The sequence below is a fragment of the Cyprinodon tularosa genome, unplaced genomic scaffold (assembly GCF_016077235.1).
Source record: "Cyprinodon tularosa strain WSP-4 unplaced genomic scaffold, ASM1607723v1 ctg432, whole genome shotgun sequence".
Classification (NCBI taxonomy): Eukaryota; Metazoa; Chordata; class Actinopteri; order Cyprinodontiformes; family Cyprinodontidae; genus Cyprinodon; species Cyprinodon tularosa.
In genome coordinates, this window is record NW_024039155.1 from 716,501 (window position 1) to 741,395 (window position 24,895).

The 24,895-nt window shown below is 37.7% G+C and overlaps 1 protein-coding gene across 1 annotated transcript in view; it reads left to right on the top strand.

Moving 5' to 3' along the window:
- Nucleotides 1-5,227: 5,227 nt before the first annotated feature.
- The window catches only part of LOC119792838 (target of Nesh-SH3), a 51,462-nt gene continuing 31,794 nt past the window's right edge, over nucleotides 5,228-24,895 (top strand). The window contains exons 1-5 of the mRNA XM_038299662.1: nucleotides 5,228-5,516; nucleotides 21,631-21,810; nucleotides 21,911-21,979; nucleotides 22,067-22,199; nucleotides 24,161-24,351. Of these exons, the coding sequence (XP_038155590.1) occupies nucleotides 5,432-5,516; nucleotides 21,631-21,810; nucleotides 21,911-21,979; nucleotides 22,067-22,199; nucleotides 24,161-24,351 (658 nt within the window). The 5' untranslated portion in view covers nucleotides 5,228-5,431. The remainder of the gene's footprint in view (nucleotides 5,517-21,630; nucleotides 21,811-21,910; nucleotides 21,980-22,066; nucleotides 22,200-24,160; nucleotides 24,352-24,895) is intronic.

Here is a 24,895-nt window from a genome sequence, read left to right on the forward strand (position 1 = left end):
TCGAGTCATGTTGGCCTAGGCAATCAATATTCCTTAATAATCACAAATATTTTTCTTAAATAAAAGTTGACATTCTTAATACAGTTTTTTTTAAAGTAGAAGTGAAGATAAATTACTTTAATGCATGGGTGATCGAGAGGGAAAATAATTAAATGATGAAAAGAAAGGATAATACAATAACATAAAGATTCATTCAGTTTGATTATTTTTTAAAAGATCTTTCCTGTTTTTCTTTTTTCACTCAACAAATGGTGAGTAACATCCTGGAGATATTGCTAATACATTACTGGGCATAGAAAGTACACCTAAAGGCAATATATAAACTCTAATTAACACAGTTTATCTGCTTCTAAATTAAGAAGGTGCACTTTCTTCCACCTCTTTCCTTAAATAATTAATTGCTAAGAAAAAACAAACAAAAAAAAACTAAAAGTTAATTGGCTCTAAGATTCAAAAGCAAAACTCCCTGAAGATCTGAGATTTACTGGCAAGGAACAGATCTAATACACAGAAAGGGTGCCAGTGTAATAACTAACATAGACATATACATTTAAATAAATAAATGAGAAGAATGAATTTTAAAGTAAAAATTGCAGAGGAGGGTTTCCAAAATTCTTCAAAAATACCAAAAATAACTGTAAAGCTACAAAACTTGCAAATATGGTGCAGCAATAAAGACTTAAAATGCTTGGCCAATATGAGTTTTGTCAGCTAAAAGTAACAAAACCTTAACATGTGGGCGTGGCTGACATTGAAATGAAGATCAGGCGTAAATTCAATCTGAAAAACTCTTATCAGTTCATCTAAACCACCTGCGATGTCCCTTGTCCAGCTCTAGCCAATCAACTTGGGAGCCGCACCTTCTCCAAAGCCAATCATCTCTCAAGATCGCCTTCATTTAGCTGCTGGTCCAGCTTCTCTCTCCCCCACCCACCTCCTCCTTATCTCTACCCTTATTCTCAGACTGTTCTCAGTCCCACCCACCCTATGGCTTATTCCACCACCAGTGTTTGGGCCCCAGGGGGAAGGCTACTCTAATCCTTTTCTAGGTTGCTCATCCAAACAAATGTTGATTTACAGCTTCCAAGTCTTCTGCCGGGCCCGAGCGCCAAACAATTTATTTAATTTATGTCTTTATCTGCTTTTGTCTCCTCAAACCCCAATTGGTCTCGGCAGATGGCCACTCACACTGGGCCTGGTTCTTCTAGAGGTTTCTTCCTGTTATAAGAGAGTTTTCCACTCCACTGTTGCTACATGCATGCTGCGCGAGGGATTGCAGAGAGTCAACGAATCCTCACAATCAGCTGGTTTTACTTAGGTAGAACTGTTTTGAAGAATATGATTGTGTTACCTGCTCAATCACACTCAAAAGTAAATACTTTTCTGATTGCAGCTTTTCTCTGTGTGAGTCTCTCCATCCTCTTGAATTAAATAAAACAACACCATCAATTGCTCATTTGAAATTAACTGCATCAAGAATTTGCTCAGGACATCTCTGAAGAATAAACTTTCATTTCAATCTGAAAACCTCACATGAAGGAAAAAGAAGAAAATTAGGAGAAATGTATTTATATAATTACTTTGTCTTTGGAGCTCAGACCTCAGCAGGAAAAATGGTGCTTAATTTTGATAGATATGCATGAACAGGAGCAAAGAATAGGGCTGTTTCCCTGCAGGCCTGAAACTGGTGGTGGAGTGGAGATAGAGGAAGTTGGTCAGTCTGTAGACTGCTGGTTAGCGAGACGATATGCTGAGCTGTATGGGGAGATCCAGTGGATTACCTGAGCTCATACTGGAGCTTCACTCAGGGAGCTGGAAGATGAAAGTCTAGTTGGATAACACAGGTTGAGAGAACCTGTCCATGAGGAGCTAACATGAAGCGATAGTGGAGAGGAAAAACTCCCCGTTGGGAAGAAACCTCTGGCAGAACCAGGCTCAACATGGCGGTCTTCTGCTGGATGGGTTAAAATGAGACAGGGAACGTAGCAAGAGTCCGGGAGGAATGACACTTTGATGAAGCTTTAGCTACAATGGTGGAGGATGAGCTGGAGGTGGGTTAAATCTATGTTATCTGAATGAAGTCACACAACGCATCCGCCGCCTGCACACAGGAGCAGACAAGAGCGGATCGGAGGCCTTTTAAGATGAGCTTTGTATGCCGATTGGCTTTCATGGAGGTGTGGTTCAACGCTGATTGGCTGTGTCGCAGGTGGATGTATGAAAAGCATTGAGTTTCTTCAGTTGAACTTCTTACAGTGATTTTCTTTGTGTTTACATTTTTTGTGAAGATTTTCCAGGAAAATAGTGTTTTTTATGTTCTAAAAAATGTCCCCATAAAATAATGTCAAATCTTTTATCAGTAGAAAAAACACTAAAAGTGCTTCCACTCCTTTCAGCTGTAATTGAATGAAAGCAAACCCAATCAGTGGTGCAGTCACACTTGTTACAACTGAAACCTTTCTGTAGTTACCGCATGTGCAATATATGATTCATCTGTAATAATAGATTCTTGCATGTTTAAGGCTGGAATATCATAGTGTGTCCAGGGACTTTCTTTGGAGACACACCTTTTCTGACAGGTGACATAATTTCCTGTCTCATGTGATAACATGTGGGATACTGCTTTGAAGGGTGGGGATTTAAAAAACCCAAGGAAACATGTGCAAGCGCATGTGTGAAAGCCAAACAGTTGCTGTCATTGAGGCCTTGCTCATTGGAAATATTTGCAAGACATTAAAACTGACTTTAGGAAAAAAGTTCACACGTTTCTGGACTCACAGCTGCAAAAACTATCCTGGCTCATTGTAAAAGGAGATGTATTCGGACTTGGATATTGAAGAGGACCCTGATGCAGCACTCTCAATGTGTGGTTAAAATCCACCATCATGTTTGATGTACAAAGTGCTTATTTTCAGCAGGTCTGAATTTCATGTGATGCTAATGTTATTAATGCTCTTAATGAGGGGATGATGTAACAAAAGAGGAAGGAAGAAAATATAAGTAAACAGGAGTGGTTATGAATCAGTCTATGATGCTTCAATATTTAACAAATATTTTTTTTAATCAAGAGACTTTATTGTTGTTAGTAATTGACAAATTAAGCTTTGCTGACACATCTTGCTCAAAATACATATATAAACTGCAGACACAAATTAAACACACTTTCAAAAAAAAACCAAAAAAAAAAAAAAACGAAGCATCCTTTGAAGAGAACCTGGATAAATACAAAACACCCTCATAAGAAGGAAAAAAATGTAAAATATTTTACCCTTTTAACTCTCATAAGCAAAATTAGAAATGCATTTAGCAGATATAAATATGCTTGGAAGAAAACACATATGAAATGTAGCATTCAGGGACTTGTGGTGTATTCAGCTGTCATGTTTTCATCAATGTACTCATTTTCATTTTTTCACTTTTTTCTGTTTCAGTTCAGTTTCTGTTACCATGTTTGGTTCAACACGTGTTAATACATTCTTTACATTTAGCTTGGTGTTTGCAGAGCGTAGGAGCCTACCTCCTGCTGTCACATAGAGCCAAGCAGTAACAAATGCACATCTAAAGGCAATTGTTGGTACATTAAAGAGCCGAAACAAATATACATGCTTGCACAGAAGGAGCATGCAAACTCTACTATAGACCTTACGAGACTGCCAGGATTTTATTCTACGTTCCTCTTCCTCTAAGACAACAGTGATTACCACAGTATTGCTCTGCCACCATCTAACATCTTCATATGTTGTCACAAGTTTCAAGATATTTGATAGCTATTTTATTCAGCTGATCAACACTCACTAATCCATCATTTTAAAGCAGAAGGAACTTGAGATAGACAATTTCATTTTAAATTAGAGTTGTTGAAAGGGTTCTTTAGCCTCTTTTATAAAGAAATGCAGTCTATCTCATTGCTATTCAAATGAAGGGGTAGGTAAAATATTAAGAGTTTATTATGCCAATAAGTTAAACTTATAGTAACATATTAGTAAAGAGTTAAAGAAATAAACAAAAGAAATACTGTACTGTAAAGTGTTTTAACAATATAAATATTGTGCACCTGGAGAATAAATAACCAATATACACTTATGGAGTTTTTTACGGTAATGGATATTTCAAAAATAGCAGCAACATCACAGATGCGCAAAATACCATGTTATTTAGCTCACTAAGGTAGAAACTGTGCAAAATCAGCATGAATGTAACAACTTACTGAGGTTGTTGGGAACAGTGGTGGTACAGATCTGTGATAATGCTCCCTGGTGCATTTAGGGTGCAGCAGTCTGTCACTGAGGGAGCTCTCCAGTTCTGTGACAGCTTCATGCATGGGGTGGTAGACATTATCAATAGAGATGTTAATTTAGTTAGAATTCTTTTCTTTCTCACCTCCTACACTGAGTCCAGAGGGCATCCAGTCCAGGTTCAGTCCACCGAAAATGTGCCTGTGTGACAAAGCAATTCACTTCAGTTTATTTATGTACGCCGATTCACAACACATGTCATCTCAAGGCACTTTACAGTTCAACCAGATCATATAGTCAAATGATTCAAAGTTTTCTATCTAAGGAAAGCCAGTTGATTGCATCGACTCATTGACTCGAAAGCAATCCCTCACACTAAGCATGCTTGTAGCGACAGTGGAGAGGGGAAAAAAAGCTTAGATTCAAAAGGGACTCAAAAGATTACATTTTATAAATGCTTCAAGAAAAGGCTGCTCAGTGGTGCAGTGGGTAACAGTGCTGCCTTGCAACAATAAGGTTCTTGGTTTGATTCCCGGCCCAGGGTCTTTCTGCATGGAGTTTCCATGTTTTCCCTGAGCATGCGTTGGTTTTCTCTGGGAAACACTGCTCCATAGCATAATGGCTGGAAATAAACCATGTGAGACACACTTTTGTCTTCTCCCTGTTTAGATAAGCCCAAATTTAACTTTTGACTTTTCAGCCTATTCAAAAATCTCTAAGATTAACTCTTAACACCATAACAGTGGTGAAAGACTCCATAAACACTTTCCTTTCTTGTCTCTTAAAATACACAGAAATTTACTTTATAATGGAAAAGGGGATAAAACCTGCTGAAAGGCATTGGGATTAACACTTGCGACAATCGCAAGAAATGAAAAGGGGGATTTGTTTATGAAGGAGACAGAGAGAAATGGTGAGATAGGAGTGTGAGGAAAGTGGGTGTGTCTTGTTTTGCCCTTCCCCTCCCTCCATTACAGAGTTATAGATGGAGCACAAGCAGCCTGCAACATCCCAACTCCCAGTTTGTAGAGCTGCATTGTAACTGACAGCATCCAAGAAAGAAGTTCAGCCAGTCAGGAAAACCACCTAGATTCCTGCAACAGAAGCACAGGCTCCCTACTGCATCTGTCTTTTGGACTCAACTCCTGAGCTCATTCACTCACTCTGCGGGTCATTTACACCAGAGAGTGATAAGGATGGAGCAGCACTTACACTGCTTTCTGCTCCTTTTCTTCACTGGGATGGTTCTGTCTCTTCCTTCAACTTCCCACAGGAGCAGAGGTGAGGTTTGATCCTGCATGATCTCATCTAGGTATTCAGTCTGATGTGTTTCATCAGGTAAAAAAACACATTATGGGAAAAACTAAATGTATTTATCATTGTTTTCATTAACCTCTTTGGCTAGAGATGTTCTTCTAGTCTCTGACATGAAAGCAAAAGTAGGCTTATGCTATAAAAACCTGTATGAAAAAATATGTTTAAGCAAATTTACTGTTATGAGGATCATTGGCAACACATAAAAACTACAACTGGCACATTTTCAATTATATTTATAAGTTGATTAAAATGTGCAGGAACTTTTTTATTATAATTCCTTCTGGTTTCCAAGGGTCATGAATATAGAATGGCACAACTGCTTTTATTTCAGAACAGGAAAGCCAACCAACAATGCAACACAACAAAGGCTGATATATTTTGACCATCAGAAAATTAACTAAACTAAACCGCCTAACTAAACTTAATCAGCCCCAGCATCAGTTAAAAACCTTAAAACAACCTTGAATTGTGATTTACAAGGAGCTGGATGATGACCGCAGGTCATGATGCCAACAGGAGTAGTAAAGAGGATGAGGAGGTAAAATAAATCTTCAAAGCTCACTGTTAGAAGACTGGTCTAAAGACTGGCCTATTGAGGTTTACAAATCTCCATCACCATCGTAAAAAGTTATCTACATCCACAAAAAAGTTATCTACATCCACAAAAATGTTTTCCAGCATCTGTTACTTCAACATAAAGTTGAAGTAACAGTTGAAGTATAGTTAGGCTGCCTATAGCAGTCTTACTATAGAGATAGATCAGGATAACCTGAGCCACTCTAACTATAAGCTTTATCAAAAAGGAAAGCTTAAAGCCTACCCTTAAAAGTGACAGGGTGTCTGCCTCATGGGCTAACATGGATAGTTGGTTCCACAGGAGAGAAACCTGATAACTAATAGATCTGCCTTCCATACTTCTTTTAGAAATTCTAGGAACCGCTAGTAAACAACTTGAGATAAAAACCTATTTACAATTGGGTAACCCTGAAAACTAAGTGCTAAATGAAGGGACAGTAATTAAAGTCAGTTAAATGGTCACATGTACTCATATAGCGCCTTTTTTCAAGTCAGGTAACTTGACCAAAGCACTTTACACTACATTCATTCACCTATTCCAGCAAACATTCACACACTGATGGTGGCAAGCTACATTGTAACCACAGCTGCCCTGGGGCTCACTAACAGAAGCGGGGCTGCCGTACACTGGCGCCACCAGGCCCTCTGACCACCATCAGTAGACAATGCAGGTGAAGTGTCTTGCTCAAGACACGACACTGAAAGTCAGAGCTGGGGCTTGAAGCGTCAACCCTTCGATTTCAGGGCAAACTCCTACATCCAACAACACTGTCACCCTAGAAAACCAGTTCAGAAAACCAAGGTAGTTGTAATCTTTGACCTTGACTGAAGAAGTTGTCAGTACTTCTACCTTTAAGTTTCTTTTTATTTCAGCAAGTGAAAATTAAGGCAGGCATACACTGTACGATTTTTGCCCTTTTTGGGACAATTTTCCAGTCGTGTGAGATTTTCCCGAGTCTTGCACGGCCAAGTTTCGTGCATCCTGCATCGTGTAGTACACAGGGGGTAAGGAGGGGCGATCAGCCTCTCGTGATCACCTCCTGATCAGGAATCATAAGATCCGGAGAGAATCAAACATTTTTGTAATTCAGTTGGCCCTCGTGAGGTGTTTGTGGACAAATCTTGCTGTTGAAGCAGAGCTACAAGCGTCTACGGGCCGATTTACCAGAACCTCCAGCACTGCTCATGTGCAAACAAGGGAGTTCTTCTTTTTCTTCCACATTGACCAGTCTGACCAGCGCCATCTCTCAGCGCTCAGACCATCATGTGGTTTTGGACATGCAGTATGAGCAGTTAGACCGCATCAGAGTGTGAACTTTAAACTGTGAGCTGTGAACTTTAAACTCTGCTGTTTCGTTGTACAGTTTGAGCTTTATCGGAGTACAACGATTGAAAATGTTGTACAGTGTATGCCTCGCTTTAAGCTAACTTGTACGTGGTTCTTGTAAAATGTTGGAAAACCAACTTGTGGAGTTGAATTTTAGTCAGAGGCTTAATGTTCATTTAATACTCAATTTAAAGAATACAAATTGCTGATAAAAACATGCAGCCAGCTAAAATAACATTATACTGTATGTTCTGTACAATGAAAATAAAGCTGTGTATTTAATTCATATTTAAGTTTAAAGTTGACCTGTGGGTTAGTTACCAGTAATCAGGGATGGGAACCGGCATGTGGTGACTTAGTTATTAGCAAGCACAGCATTTGTTTCTTGGAGAAACCATAAAGGTGAAGGTTTAAAGGTCAGACTCTTAATTTTGCTGCCTTAAAATCCTAAGTTCTGCTTTGGTTTTACAGTTCTGGAAGATTGGGCTCAGAATAATGGTTAGATTTTTCTAAAATTTGCAAAGTAAGATTATGCTCCTGCAATAATTTTTAATCAAGTATTTGTTAGACATCATTATCAGAAGTTGCTTTGTTTGCACTTATCTGAGTTCCTATAATGTTATACTGTACTTACATGCACATTTGTTTATAATCTTGGTTGATAAAACAGTTAAAGAACAAAAAAAAAAATTTTTAATGCAGTGTTTTCTTTTCCACCTCACTTTTTGTGAAACTGTAAGACACTCCATAAGAAGACAATTACAGCATATCAAACATTTTTGACGGAATCTTGCTACATTCTTGGAAAGCAGATAAAGTTTCCACAAATGTTTTCCAGATTGTTTCATTGTCCTGTTACTGTAGTTTTATTTTCTTCTCTCATGTGTGAATACTTGTCATAATACTTTCCATTTCTAGCTCTGTTTTCTGCAGGCCTTTGGGTATACTAGAGACAAGGAGTATGATCAGGGGCGGATCTAGAAAAATATTTATGGGGTGGCAAGAGGGGGGCAGGAATTTTTTAGGGGTGGCAACATATGGCATTTGTTTACACTGAATTTAATCACAGTTATCACAGTTTGGTGAGAATAGTATGTACAGTACTAGTGTTTCATGTGAAGCAGTTCATATTAATAATACATCGTACAATGAGATCTCACTTAATAGGAGATAGAAGAATGATGACACTACTTCTAGAGGGGCCTTATGACAGGAAAGGTATTAAGGTAAGACACAGGTGCTGAGTCGCAGATGTGTGAGATTGACTGTCAGAGAGGCAGCTTTGCAGCATTTGCACAAGAAGAAACTATAGAAAGAAAAAGTTACCTATCAGAGATCTATGGACTGAGCTGTACTAAAGTGAGCAGAACTACACAGTAGAAATAAATGGGTCAAGGCACCCGAACAAGGTACCAGACATCTATGTAATGTTTACTCTGAACACACATTTACCCCATTTGTTCCTCAGTAACTTGACATACAGCAGTTAAGGCAACATGAAAGGGACATTTCATGCATGTAAATATGCTGTTGATAGAGCTGTATATGGAGTACCAACTCTGCTATATTTAAAAATAAATACAGAAATAAATAAATGCTCAATAAATAAATAAGCATACAATTAATTGCCACCAAAAATACAATCAACAAATAAATGTAAGTAGAAATTATATTATAATGGCAGGCAGAAATGTTAAAAGGGCAGGCAGAAAGAAATAGCGGCGAAGAAATAACTAGGGTAAAAAAATACAAAGGAAGAATAAAACAGACAAAAATATGATAACATGCACATAAATAAATACTTAAAAATATAAGTAATTAAAAAATCAAGTTGAAGATAATAAATGACAAAAAAATAAATAAGGTAAATATTAAAAAGGCAAAGAAATAAATAAGCCAATTAAAAGAGTTATGTACCTTTATGACTAGCTGTATAATTTAATTTCTACTTACATTTATTTGTTGTTTGTATTTTTGGTGGCAATTAATTGTATGCTTATTTATTTATAAAGCATTTATTTATTTCTGTATTTATTTTTAAATATGGCAGATTTGGTCCTCCATACTGCTGTATCAACAAATCAACAAAAAGGCGGGTTCTGTATGTTACATCAAAATCTCCACAAATCTGAAAAGAAGCAACATAAAAATACATTTTGCTTGTGAGTAGGTTCATACGGGTTATTTCTGGATAGTTTCATATTATATATACAAAAAAAGAAACAACAACACTGCTTCATATTAAGCAGGATTCACACCAGTATCACATTTTTAACTTTTAACACTTTTGGTTTTATTAAAGGAAATATCAGATTTTCTCAGGTGCCAAAGCAAAATGTAGCAGCTCTGTAAAGGCTCACCAGAGAGCAGAACATAAAGTTAACATGACTATAACAGCTGAATGCAGTGATTTCCATGTTGCTCAGCAAAACGCTTCACAAATGTATTTAGATCCAATGCCTTTGTGCATTTTGATTTGAGTACAACCAAACTTGATAGTCTCTTTTCTGTCATAGTTGACCGCAAATACGTCTTTATGAGCCTGAGACGTCAGGCCTAACTAACATCATAGTTAGAGAAATAACGTTCTGCAACCTGATTTTTATCATCTCAAAGTCAGCATTGCAGCTATGCTAGCAACATTGTGCTTTCATTATGATTTCATTTCTCTATAGATAGTTAATCAGTTTTTACCTGTTTCATCCCGTGTCTCCTCTCCCCATCACCCCTGGCTCCCTCGCTTTGCCCCATTCGGTTTTCAAAACAATCAGTCTCAGTCACTCTCGTGTCATCTCGTGCTGCATTCACTGCAGTCCGACATTGGAAATTAGCGGTCGTAATTCTCAAATGATCCATAATTTATAAGCCTCGCCACCCCTACCGCCAACTGGGGTGGCAGCTGGGGTGGCAAGGCTGTCATTTAGGGTGGCAGTTGCCACCCTATGCCACCCCAGTAGATCCGCCTATGAGTATGATCATGGGTGAGATGGTACAAAGTAGTTAACCAAACTTTGGGGCCTGTTGAGAGGTCAATGTTTAACTCTGGCTGCTACGTTTGAAAGGCTCATTGTCCTTTCCTACTGTCATTGTTTTGGTTCTGTTTAACTTTTCTCTTTGAGTTGTCATTGATTTTATTTCCATTTTGTGTTATTTTAGTTATTTTTTATTGTATTTGAGTTCTTACATATTTCTTGTTTAACCTCTGTTTGCCCTCTTGTGTCAGTCTCCTTCTCCTAGTTCCCTCCTTGATACTTTTGTCCACATTTGCTCTCAATCTGCTGATTAGCCTGGTCTTTGTTCTTTCTCCCATTTATACATGCAGGTTCCTCATTGCCATTTCCTTGCCCGTCATGTGAGTTTTCCCTGTTGTTTTCTGGTTTTCTGTGTTTTGGTATTTTTGGATTTTGCTTCACTTGCCACCTTTTCTTATTAAATCTGCAAGAAACCTCTTCAGCTTCAGTCTCTGCATTTGGGTCCTCTTTAAACGTCCACACAACCTGAAACCTACCAGGGATACATGTCTTCGCTCTTGGATCAAAGATTTTATATATATTTATAGAAAAAAAAATCTTCCTCACCCAAGGCGAGCCTCCAAGCTTGGGTCCTCTACCAGAGGGTTCTGCGCAGTATCTTTGCTGTTCCTAGAACTGCACTTTTCTGGACCGAGATGTCTGATGTATTTCCAGGGATCTGCTGTAACCACTCTTCAAGTTTGGGGTTCACCAACGACCACGGGCATCCCTGATGCCTTGACCTCCCAGGTTTTCTCCAGGTCCTCTCTGAGTCCCTGGTGTTTCTCTAGTTTGTCATGTTCATTTTTCCTGACTTTGCAGTCACTTGGTATTGCTATGTCAACCACAACAGCTTTCCTCCGCTCTTTTTCCACCACCGCAATGTCCGGTTGGTTCACCATTATCATTCTGCCTGTCTGGAAGTCATTCTTGTCCATCTTTGGAGGTGTTTATCTATCTATCGATATGTATACACACACACACACACACTTATATATATAAATATATGACTACTGGAAGAAATAGAATTGGACTTGGTTTATCTTATAATGGAGAAATTAACTCTCTGCTTATAACCAATCCCGTTGGAGAGCAGTGGGCTGCCACTGTGCAGCACCCGGGGAGCAGTGTGGGGTTAAGGGTATTGCTCAGAGAGCCTGAGTGCTGGCTGTGGGGATCGAACGGGGTCCCTGCAACCTTCTCATAGCACAAGCTCACTGCTCTCACCACTAGGTCAACAATCCCCAAGTATGAGGTACTGTAATAAATGATAAAATTTTATCAGTGAAGATAATCATAAAAAAAATGCATTATACACAGATTTTGTGTAATTTAAATAATAACATAGAAAGTAGTACAAATAAATTACATTGCTATTAAAAGATATCCCATTTGGGCAGAAGGAACGAAAATCTTCAAATCTCAGTTTTTCACAACATAACACCTTTGTACTTAAAGGAATAGTACACCCAAAACATGATTAGCCTTCATTTTCTACTCACCCCCATGCTGAACAACACTCTGGAATACTTTTTTGATATCTCAAATGCATCTGGAGATCTGGGAGGCTTTTTGCTGTCTGCTGACATTCAAATAATGGAGGTCTATGGTGCCCGAGGCAGAAAGGTCCATAAAAGTCCACAAAAAACGTGTCAATATTCCTCCATACTGCTCGTCCAATGTATTCCAAGTGTCCTGAGTGGGTAGCGTCCATAATTTACTCGAAACTAAGTCATTTAGAATGTTTTTAGAGCATAAACAGTAGTTTATAGGATTTCCTAAAAGCGCGTTCACGAGTCTACGGAAACCGCGGCAGACCAAACCAGACGAAAGTGCGCATTCAGCGTCTGCTCTGCCGATAATGCAAGCGTAGAAGAAGAAATGTGCTGTTTACCTGTGCAAAGAAAGAAACAACGAAAGAAAAATGTCTGAGGACTTCAGTTTTGAGGAAGAGCATGAGTTCTTTGCCGAGCTGAATGCGCACTTTCGTCTGGTTTGGTCTGCCGCGGTTTCCGTAGACTCGTGAACGCGCTTTTAGGAAATCCTATACACTACCGTTTATGCTCTAAAAACATTCTAAATGACTTCGTTTCGAGTAAATTATGGACGCTACCCACTCAGGACACTTGGAATACATTGGACGAGCAGTATGGAGGAATATTGACACGTTTTTTGTGGACTTTTATGGACCTTTCTGCCTCGGGCGCCATAGACCTCCATTATTTGAATGTCAGCAGACAGCAAGAAGCCTCCCAGATCTCCAGATGCATTTGAGATATCAAAAAAGTACTCCAGAGTGTTGTTCAGCATGGGGGTGAGTAGAAAATGAAGGCTAATCATGTTTTGGGTGTACTATTCCTTTAAAGAAGTTGATGTGTTCTTAGGTCATAAAGGCACAATGGTAACAGTTGTTGCCTGACAATCTAAAAGTTGTTGGTTGAATTCCAGCTTTCATACATCTTTAATACATCATGACTTAATTTATTCATTTTGGATACAAATGTGCATATTAATTTAAACATGAATTAAATCACCAGTAAAACCTGTAAAGAAAATATATACAATCTCTAGGCACAAATGTTTATACCTTTTGACCTCTTTTCATGTTCTGTCATAATGCAATTAAATGAGAATCTGTTTCAATTACACTAATTGAGGTTTATTGCCCCTGTTTTTATCAGAACACCTAAAGAAAATAACAATGCCTTCATCTAATTAGTAAACAGAGGGCTAGCCATCCATGATTTAATCTAAGTATAAATAGAAATATTCTAATATGCATCTGCTTAAACATCAAAATAGTGAAAAAATGTTGTGGCAGCATCAAGCTGTGGGGATACTTTTCTTTACTGTGACAAGTAAGTCTGTCAGAGATAATGGGATGATAGATGAAGCTGAGCTGTTATGCAAGAAGTTTTGTTTCAAAATATTTTATTTTCTTCTAATTATTTTTTTTATACTTGCCCTTGACATTAAAGAGTAACTTTTTGCTGCATGAAAATTTCTAGGAAATATAAAAATGTAAGATTGCAAAGCATCATATGATTGACACAGTTTAGCCTTAATATATAGCTCATAAACTAGAGCCATGCCTCATGTCATGATCATACTAATAAAGTGGTAAATGCAGCAGAAAAGATGAAAGTGTTTGGAGAGTTAGGAGGCTCAGTTTGAAGGTATAGGATGCCGGTGACATATCTAGGGCAACAGAGATCGATTGAAGGGGAATAAGGATAAAGTAGCTTTACGGGAATAAGAAGAAACAGCTGTTGCTCACAGCTGAATCTTACATCAAGGTGGTGATAAGGTGAGAGAGTGGAGAGATCCACATGGGAGCAGCAAAGCCGTTTGGGGTAAAGTATGTGGTTTTGTCCTGCCAGGATTTAAGTTGATGGCTGCATCCAGAGCTGGACATGTGATTATCCCAGCTAAGGATGTGGTCAAAGGGACATGTGCTGAGTTGCAGGAGATATTCTCAGTGCTGGGTTTCACTGGGCTTCAGTTATTCTCATTAGAGCTTATGTGGGTCAGGTCATGTGTCTTTAAATCACCCGCAAACATATTTTTTAACCTCATCTCTCTGACCAACAATGGGTTCTGAAAAGTATCGCCCTTGCATGCCTTAACTGAATCTGACTGCTATACCAAAGAGCACCATCAAACGTGTATTTATGAGGAGAGCCAGAATTTCCTCTACCTTTTCACCTCCAGAAGAGAAACTTTTAAAGGTGCTTCTTCCCAAGAATGCACACAAAAGCAGCAGCAGCATTTTGCTAAAGTATTCAAACTTGATCATCTTTGAAATACAGTAATTTTTCATTTGACAACCCCAACCCTAATTGTGGTCTGTTGGAATTATCTATGATAGACCAGTAATATAACAAATATTTTGTTTTGGGGTTTCTTTGTAATTTTTCCAAATACAGATTTTTGTTCAGACCGCTAAAGAAAAAAATCAGCACAGCACTCAGCTAACTAGTAAAAAAGAGCACTTTTGAAAGTGTTGAACAGTTAACACTGTTCCGGAGTAGGGACAACATTATTATATATATTTGTAAATAGTCAACACTTATCAGGGTTTGATTTATCTAAGGCTGCTGTACAGTATTAAAAATTATAATTGCGCACTATTGTTGATAATTCAACCATTCATGGTAGTGAACTACGTTGTAACCACAGTTGCTCTGGTGCAAAAGGTTGCAGTAGATCTCAATGCAGCTTCAGCTTTTTGCCTAAATACACAATGACTGAGCTATGCTTATTAGTTTGATAGAAAATTTGCAATTTCTGAAGCAACTTGAATTTAACTCTATGATCTAACACCCACTTCTTGAAGGATCTCATCTTCTTTCAGTTGAATGGGACTAAATAAGTGATGAATTGCTGTTTTGCATTAATAGCATTTCAGTTTTCAGCTCCTTAGAGTAAGTGTGACCTTTCTCTGCAATTATATACTACCTATAGATAATTTGCCCATCTGGAGACTGAACATTTGCACATTCCTCTCTTTTTATTGTATTTAGGTTGTGACTTCAGGATAACTTTATTCCTCCATCTTTAGATACCCTAACAAAACAGCAGGATTTTTTGTCTTACAATAAATGACAAACAGTTGGATTTGAGTTATAATATCTATTGAAGGGAATTGTTTATATTTTATTTAGAAGAGTGATCTATTAGATTCCTTTACAATGATGATATATTTTTCTATTTTTTAGAATACGTACAAACTATGAAAAATGGGTGAAAGGGTTTTGGTACTTTCACAAGTTCCATGAATAATCCTCCTTCAGCCCTTGTTACCAGAGCAGCACAATAAAGAGGCATAACATAAGTAGAGTGATGTTGATAATTATTTTAGCTGCAGATATCTTTGTGTATGTTATGCTTGCCTCCCATTTGATTATATTCTTTGTAGGTTTGATGAAAGATCAACTTTCAGTTGTCCGTTCAGTTGAAACAGCAGTGTTGGGCACATTACTTTGAAAAAGTAATTAGTTATAGTTACTAGTTACTTCTCCAAAAAAGTAACTGAGTTACTAACTGAGTTACTCCACAATAAAAGTAACTAATTACAAGTAAAAGTAACTATTGAGTTACTTTTGCGTTTCTCGCCCCCGTAACCCTCACCACCCAGCCTCCACCTTCTCGCCGTGTGTTTCCAAAGCCAGCTGAATAGAGAGGTAGACAAAGACAAGAATCTACAGAGAGTTTAGCATTTATTGCAACTCAACGTAAATGACATCAGGGGGAACGCGATGTGAAGTTTTATAACAGGACATTCAGATCCGGTGAGTATATGAAATTAATAACTGGGGATGTCTAATTCTGAAATCCTGTGTGTTTGGGTTGTTATAGATACTGCAACATCTATCTATCTATCTATCTATCTATCTATCTATCTATCTATCTATCTATCTATCTATCTATCCATCTATCTATCTAGATGTATACTCTGTGTGTGACATAAAATATGGATCTCCATCCCTGCCACAAAGGCCATCAAATAATGTTTAAAATAAAAAATACAGTAGGTTGAAAAGGCAGAGTATCCATCCATCCATCTATCCATCTATCCATCCATCCATCCATCCATCCATCCATCCATCCATCCATCCATCCATCCATCCATCCATCCATCCATCCATCCATCCATCCAGATTTCTCCCTTTCTCCATATAGGCTATCATTTCTGGCTGTTGTCAGGTTCATTTGATCGTTCACGCTCTCCATAGTTCTCCTGTGGCGCGAGCACAGGGCGACTGTTGCGCGCCTTTAGCGAGCATGCGCGTTTCCTGTCGCTTGCGCGGTGACTCTTGCTGCCTGCGCTGTGCGGAGATGCAGAGGAAACCGTATGTGATGGGGAAATGCAGCTCAACGCAACACCGGTATTTCCATGTGGAAAACGCTGTTTTGCTGCTGGATTCCTCCTCACTCTCCATCTCTCTGTGTGCTGTACGTTAACACCCACCAGCAGAAACACCCACCCATTCAACTGACAGACGGAATCTCATCCTCCCCTCTCTCATGACAAGGCGCGCACCTCTTGATGACCTAAAAAATAATCTTTAATATCTCTTAAACAAAAGTAGCACAAACAATATTTTTTTCTGCACAAATCTGCACTAACGTTGCACTAACCATTCAGTCTATTTGCAGAGTTACGCAGCTGCGCACGAGTCCTATCATGAAAAAAGGTTCATTGTGCGACCTGAGTAACGCGCAGTAACGGGGTGTCTGCAATGGTAACTGCGTTATAGTTACAGTCAAAGTAATTAGTTAGATTACTCGTTACTAAAACAAGGTAACGGCGTTAGTAACGCCGTTAGTTTCAACGCCGTTAGTCCCATCACTGTGAAACAGTGATATTAAAGGTTCGATTTGGTTGTTATTTCAACCAGCATACATTAATATTTGTGAGATGGAATATTGTTGATGTAGTATTTTATATTTGGAAACAGATGGGATGTGGACAGGTTGTCAAATGACAAATTCCACTTTGGCTTTTTCTGGATTTTGGAAATAGTTTGCAGTTATTTCTCAGTGCTTCAGATGTTGTAAGTCTCTCGTCTTAAGAGGCAATCCCTGTTGTGCTCTAACTTATGAAATTGATGGGAGAATCGCAATAAATGCAGCTTGGATAGAAAACACAGCTGGAAAAGCATGATGGTATTTTTCAAATCCAGGGCTTCCCCCCTTTTCATTGTCAGTGTCTGAGTTGGCGTCCTGCAGCTTCTGGCAGCACAGCCAATGCAAAGTTCCACTATTTCATTCAGAGCCGTAGTCTGAGCCAAGGATTTGTGCTAAGGGGGCACAGTACATATCCTTATCCAGACCAAAAAAACTCAATATTTTAAAGACTGGCGGTTTTAGGCAGTTATTTGGGATTTCCACTGTGAAGTAATAAAAAATATCAAAATAAATAGAAACAGAAGTGATGGAAATACAATTAACAAAATGACTTTAAATCTAAAACTCACCATTTTACATCCAAGTTATCTTGCACAGCTATTGTTTTCCATGTGCTGCAGCCAGCTTTCAGTTATAACTCTCACTCCTTGTCAAAGCTAATTTGTCTCAGTTCTTGGACTTTTATTGCCACATCTGGTATGAAGTGACAATTTTTCTATCAGAGGCAAAAATTGAAAAAGTATGTTGTGTTTTTCATATTTTGTGCCAAAACTGATTAAGTTCCTGTGCAATACTACAAGAAGAAATAATGTAAGGAAAAGTCAAAATGAATGCATGCATGCAAAATATAACACAATTTACTCATGTGAGCTGTTCGTGTTGTTGGATATAGCAACCTGCTGTTTAGTATTAGTAAAAGTGCTAATCTGGATAATGTGTTAATAAACATCTAACAACACAAGATGCTTATCTTTAGTAAAGCTTCATGTCATGAAACAAAATCTCCAGAATGCCACCAAAATCAGCTTTTCACCCAGTGGTGGATGATGGATAAATTGTTATACTCCTGTGGTGGAGTTCTCTGACTTTATTTTCAGAGGTATTCCTAGAATTGTTTATTTATAACCCTGAGTTTTTGTTTGACAGTAAGAAATACAGAAAAAGTCGCTGGAGTTGATGCTGGACACTTTTTTTAAAATAAATTTGCTAGAGCGGCCTGAAAAGTTTCTAAAAATAGCGACACAAACGCCAAGTCTTGCAGATATTGGTGATAGTTAACTTAAGAAAGAATAGGAGCCCTCTAGTGGACAGTTTTGATATTACAACACTGAAAGAAGTTGTCTAAGTTGACATTTTCAACCATTTGAACGTGTTAAACGTACGTCATTTTTTTGTTGACATCCCTATTCCAAAAAAGTCAGATGTGGTGATTAAAGCGGGTTGAAAAGGTGTAGAAAAACTGCACATGTCCATAAATACCTGTGTAATGCCATGTGTACTTGTGCAAGGATAGCAGCCCTTGCATTGCTGGAGGACATCAGATGTGGAAGAATAATGAGGGCTGTGAATGTTCAGATATCCTGCTCGACCTGTCGGTACAGGATGACAGATGACTTATCATCTGCCCAACATCATTAAGGATTTGGTCTTGCCAGTTCAACCACAGTGCAACAGAAGATTTTTTAGAAGCCGATAATTGAAAGGTTGTTTTTTCTTAAGTCATCTTGAACCATAGCTCGAATGCCACATCTGTCTGATGCAGAGATTTAGCAAATTCCCTCAAAATATGCTTAAACAGGTTCATCAAATCACAATTTGAAAGTTGTAGCAGATTTTAACATGGTAGTTGTAACTGCACTCATACAGTTATAAGGCATAAACAGTAGATGTTTATTTTGCCTTTATAAAGGGAAGATATTTTTAGTGCAAAGCTATGCAGGTATTTGTGACGAGCAAATGTGTCTCACAAATATACTGCCGCAATAGACGGCTCAACTCATTCCTTTTTTCCCATTAAAAAGATAATAACAGTAACCATTCTACAAACAAAAGATAATAAAATAAAATATAACAATGCTCCTTAATTCGCTGCATATGTGCTGGCCTGCTGGTACAGAATGATAGATGGCTTATTGTCCAATGTCACTTTAGCTAGATATTTTTTTAGAGGCTGGGGTATCTCTACTGATCTATATAGAAGTTTGCACAGGACCCAAATACATGGAAACCTAGGATCAATTCTAAGCAAATTGGAATGTATGTGTGTGGTAATGTGTGTATATGTTTGGTCTTACACGTAGACTTTTTTCTGCATTCCTCAAATTTCAAAGTTTGGCCATTGTCAAGAATAACAGCTGCACACTCTTTTATGCAAGAGAAAAAAAAACTCACAAAAGGCCACAAAAAATCTTTTGTAAACATCCAACTCTGCTGTATTTAGGATTTTTGCACAGTGAGGTGTTTGCTGCAATGCTAGTTTGCTTTCTCTCTGTTTTGAAATGACTCTAATAACCTAGCATATACAACATTAAATGCAGTTCCAATCAACTGATCCTATACAAAATGTAATAATAAAGAATGAAGAAGAAAGAATAACCCCCTCCTAATAATCTACCATTGTAGTGATTAATAACTGTATCTGCAAGTTTGGTGTTGGGTCTCACCCTCTGCTGAGTTAAGACTCATCCGGCCATGTCTGTTGCCCTGTCTGCTCTCTTGAAGGGAACACTGCCTGTTCTTGCAGATCTCATAACTTTTGTGTTTTGTACATGTGTTTTGCTTTACTTTAGGACTTTTTCTATTTGTTGTGTTAAAGGAAAAGTGGCTTACTTCGGTTGCATGCAAAGATCTTCTGAAAAATGATTGTGTCTTCTTAGGATATCGTCTTTTTGCAACATGTGTTGGTAAATAAAGCCCTTATGTCTATATTTCTGATAAAAACACTGCTTCATTGGAGGTAAGATACTGTGCATGTCGCAATGAGTAAACATGGAAGTACTTCGGTTAAGAAAGTAGGCACCTCCAGTGTGAAAAAAGTAATAAAAAAATGTAAAAACTGTAACTGCTCCAAATTGCATCTTTGCATTTGATAGATTTTAGTCCCAGATATATTTGTTTGCTCTTGGATTAAAATATTTTGTACTTAAGCTGCTGTTACTAGGTGTACAGTATATCTTTGCCTGTGTTTTATTTTTCTTAGTGTCTCAGTTCCCTGTGTTTACCAGCTGTTTCCCATCTGCTCAATGACTCACCTGTCTATCCAGTCCAACTGTTACCCAGTGCCCAATCATGCTATTATTCCAACCAACTTGTTTCCCTGTGTTGCACTTAGTTACACCACTCTTGGCTTGCACATCCTTAGACTTATTTTAACTAGAACGCTATACAAAGTCTTAGGCTTCTTTGCTGCTTCAGGACATTGAAAAGTTTCTTGCACTAATATTGAATGCTTTTATCCAGAGTCCTCTGTTTTTCTTGACCAAAAAAAGTATCTCTGGGTTTCTGTTCATCTCAAATCTACTCTCTTGTTCTGGCCATCGTGTAACATTTGTCCCCAGACTCTTTCAATTTGAACTTTTTTTGTAGAAGTCATTTTTCCTCAGAAAAGCGATGTAATGCTGTGTCTATGTATTACCTCATGCTATTTGCTCTCAGTTCCAAATGAGAGTGATACTTTTTCTTTCACTCCATGCCTTATTAGTCGATACTCTATGACTGTATACCAACTGAAAAAGGAAGCTCCAGTCTGAAACAGAACATCTGCTTTACTACAGAACTCATCCCATGCACATCTTAAATTGTGATGCCAAAATAAACAAGATAATTCTTAAAGAAAAATGTATTTATTTTTGCCGATACTCGGTATGAATGATAGTTTTACTAAGTGATGAATGTGACTAGATTAGCTTATTTAACTTGCAGCTGCTTTGACTGTATACTCCTTTGGATGGATGGATGGATGGATGGATGGATGGATGGATGGATGGATGGATGGATGGATGGATGGATGGATGGATGGATGGATGGATGGATGGATGGATGGATGGATGGATGGATGGATTTCTACATCAATATTTACATTAAAAAGATCCAGCTTTGATCCTTTTATGATTTCTCACTCACTGCACAATAAAGTCCGTACATCTCTGAAAGTTAAAGTTTACTTTCCAGACTTTTTAAGCAGTTTAAAAAAAAAAACTTTTTGGATTTATCAACAATTTTCCCCTAAGACTCCTCAGCCAACACCTATGTACCTTTCTGTAAGTTAGTAGGTGCTGTACACGACTTTCTAGGTACTTTTCCAAAAAGTATAAACAAAGTTTGGGTGATTAGTTTGTATTTCCACAGACAACAGTACCCCATTAAAATCTGCTCATAATGCAGCCCAGCTATCAAAAGTTCAAGGAAAAGACCTAAAGAGTTTTGAAAGGTATATAAGTTCTGTAAAATATTATAGTAATTTCCTACAAAGTTATTATCTTAAAGTAATTTGTAACTTCAGAACTAAGTAGAAAGTACTTGGTAGGTTCGAGAAAGCTCTTTACACTGTCAGCACAAGTACCAAGAAAGTTGTTTAAACTGTTTAAAAATTGTAAACCTTTAAATTATGACAATGTATTATTTGATGCTATGTTTTAACTTTGTTTCATCCCATTTTGCAGCTCAGTGAGGCTGAAATGTTCTCAAAATAATCAAGTCATCTTTAATTTACTTAACTCTGAACTAATCATTGTTTCCTCTCCTGTGTTGCCAGTGAGACGTCAAAATATGAAAGTTCGCATAAGCGCCAAAGGAGACACAATCGTGATGAAGTTTCTCCGCCCAAACACTGACACCAAGCTTGAGGGCTACATCCTGGGCTACGGCAGCAGCATGTTCTCCAAGCAGTTTATTCAACTGCCAGAAAACGGACAGCCATATGAGACTGAGTTTGGTAAGAATGTGTGGTGCTGGTTCTGATCTCCACAAGATGACTACATCTGTGGAGCCTAGGAGCTTATTCATAACTAGCCTCATGTGTCTGTTGTGTTCAGATGCTGAACCCAAGTACCTCATCGCAGTCCAGCCGATCCAAGCCAACGAGGTGAAAAAGCAGTGCAAAGGTACATGAAAAGAATTATTTTCAACTTGGACCAGATAAATAGGAGTGAATTGAATTTAAAAGTGATCTAATTATTTTTGTTTTTTAGGTAAAGTGGAAATTGAAAAGCCTTTGCATTTGGTCATTGGGTCGGTGACGCCCACCTCGGTTCTTCTGTCCTGGGGGACGCTGTTAAAAACCCCCTATGAGGGGAACATCATGAATGACTGTTTAGAAGATGGGTGAGTGTGATTACTTATCATTTTCTGAGACACAATACAGGGTTTACAAACACAGCCTCACTCTGGAACGCACATTTCTTTAGACCAACACAAAGCGGAGAAGAACTATGAAGTGGTCAAAGTAAAAACAATAAATAAAAAAAGGATCAACTTTTGTGTCTTCCTTAGAACATTGTTAGGATTAAATTGCTGATGAAGGTTCTCAGTCATCCAGGTTATAGTCATTCCGTAGAAATTCAAAAAATATCCACTGGACTTGTATTGCTTGGAAACATGCAATGCAATGCATGTTTCCAAGCAATACAAGGCTTTGTCTATATAAGACTCAACTCACTGCGGATCCATACATTTGAATTGAGAAAGCTTCCTGGAGAGGTGGCGAAACGTCTTCAAATCTTGAAAACCAAGTCCAGTGGATATTTTTTGAATTTCTACGGAATTAGGATTAAATTAAAACTAAAATGCTTTGATACATCAAAACCTTATTAATCTTAAGAATATTTTATATACCTTGTGCCCATTCTTCTTGGCAAAATATAATATAGTATAAAGTAAGGATACTTGCTTTTGATTAATAATTTATTTTGTTTAAAGCCTTTTTAACATTCAAACTTGTACTGTAGAACAGACAGTTTGTTTTTCCTTTTGAATAGAAATTGATATTTCAGTAACTTGTATTAAATGCCATTTTCCCTGTAGCATAGGCCTTATGCAGTTCAGTCAAACTTGGCACTTTTAGAGCAGAAATTAACTGACCTGTTGCTAAACTGACACCTGTTAGGGACAAATACCTGAGGGAGAAGCTGGAAACAAATGTTGGTGCAGACTGAGCTGTTAGATGGTGATGAAAAGTAGAGTGAAATCAGGGTGCAAACTGGCGCTCTAATGCTTGTTCTGAACACATAAAACTCTTGTTTATGTCTTCATTAGAATCAGCAGGGGTGCACACACTCAGCAAATCGTATCTGTGTTTTATGTCAATTATTTGATGCATTATTGATTTTGTGACTCTTTAATTTATGTGGTGTAACATCTAATATTCTAACTGAAAGGGGAAAAAATTATGTATTTGGTGGTCATATTGTTTTAAACTCACAGTATATTCTTTATTTGTCTAATATACTTAAATAATTTTATCCCTAGAGTATTTAAATGCTTGAAAAAGACAGTTGGAAGAGGTGTTTTCACGTACTATGCCTGTAAAAATAACACAAAAGTCATATGTCGATGTTAAAATAAAGAGACAAACGCCAAGCATTTGTCCTTATAGTAACTTGGTCCATTTTATCCTAAAAATAATTTTAGCACTGGGTGTGATCAGTAGACATAAATGTTGTTGTACGCCGTCACCATCTGCTGACATTATGTACTCATGTACCCATCAAGTTACCACCTTACAAGCCGTTAGCTCCAATTTCAGTCTACACCAGCATTCATACTGTATTCCATGTGCCACTTGTGTTTTATCGATCTTAAACATTTTTTTAAAGGATTTTTAACACTTGCCGCTGTTCTTTTTTAACACCTCTGCTGGGGACCTCCTTGTCTCCAAATGTCTTCCTTATTTACTCATTGTACACATGCACAGTGTCATGTTTTAAGTCACAGGGTCTTGTTATGGTAAGCACGGAAATATCAGTGAACAGGAGCCATTATTCGTTTCAAAAAGCCTTTATATGCTCCCATAGTGACCTACTGCTGTAGAAATTCATAAATAAATAATAACGTTGTATTAATAGTTACTAGGCATTTTTAACAACACCACTTTTGGAAAGCACTCCAATGTGATAATTAAACTTTACTTTAAAGGAAGGTGGAAAATAAAATCTTCATATGTTTTACATCTGAACTGGCCCATAGAATAAATTCTTCTGAAATTTCTAATAAATTGATGAATATTTATGTGAACCCTTTGATAAAGTTGTTAAATTTTGTTCTGCTCTTTACTCTCCTTGGTTCAGACATTACACGGTTCGCTACCGTGAGAAGCACAGGAAGTGGAACTACCAGACCTGCCCGACAAGTAATACAGTCATTGACAATCTGAAGCCGCATACTGTCTATGAATTTGGTGTTCAGCCTAACTCCAAAGATGGCTCCGGGGTGTGGAGTAAACCTGTAGCTTACAACATCAGCACTACAGGTCACCAGGGTATGTTTGATTCATTTGTCTTGCTCCTATACAGTACCTATGAGTCTTCAATCATCCCATAATTTTTTGTTATTCAGTGCAGTTAATTTGTCCACTTAATCACTCAAGATATTAGAATAACTCAGGACTCAATGGAATAATTAATTATTTATCAACAGAGGTTACATAAATTTAGCAAAGAGTAAACTTCAGATTTACAGTAGATATGTTGATACTAGTAGCCTGTTACAATAACAGATTTTTCCTTTTAATTCAATATCTTAATTTTCTATGGTCAGTGATACTAATGTTAATTGTAAGACAGAGTATTGTACCAACCTGGAAACAGAGCTTTAAGAAGAAAACATGGAAACTGAAAGATCTAAAGCTCTGTTCTAACTAATCATTTTGAGGTGTGTTGGTTTTTTAGATAGCGTCCTCGTGGTCTGATTTTAATCAGTCTGTTATTTTGAAAACTTTTCACTTTGCACAAAGTGTCCAGTTCAGGATTTTCACTCACTTATAACTGTCATGCGGATGCCCTGTAGGGCAGCATCAATGGCAC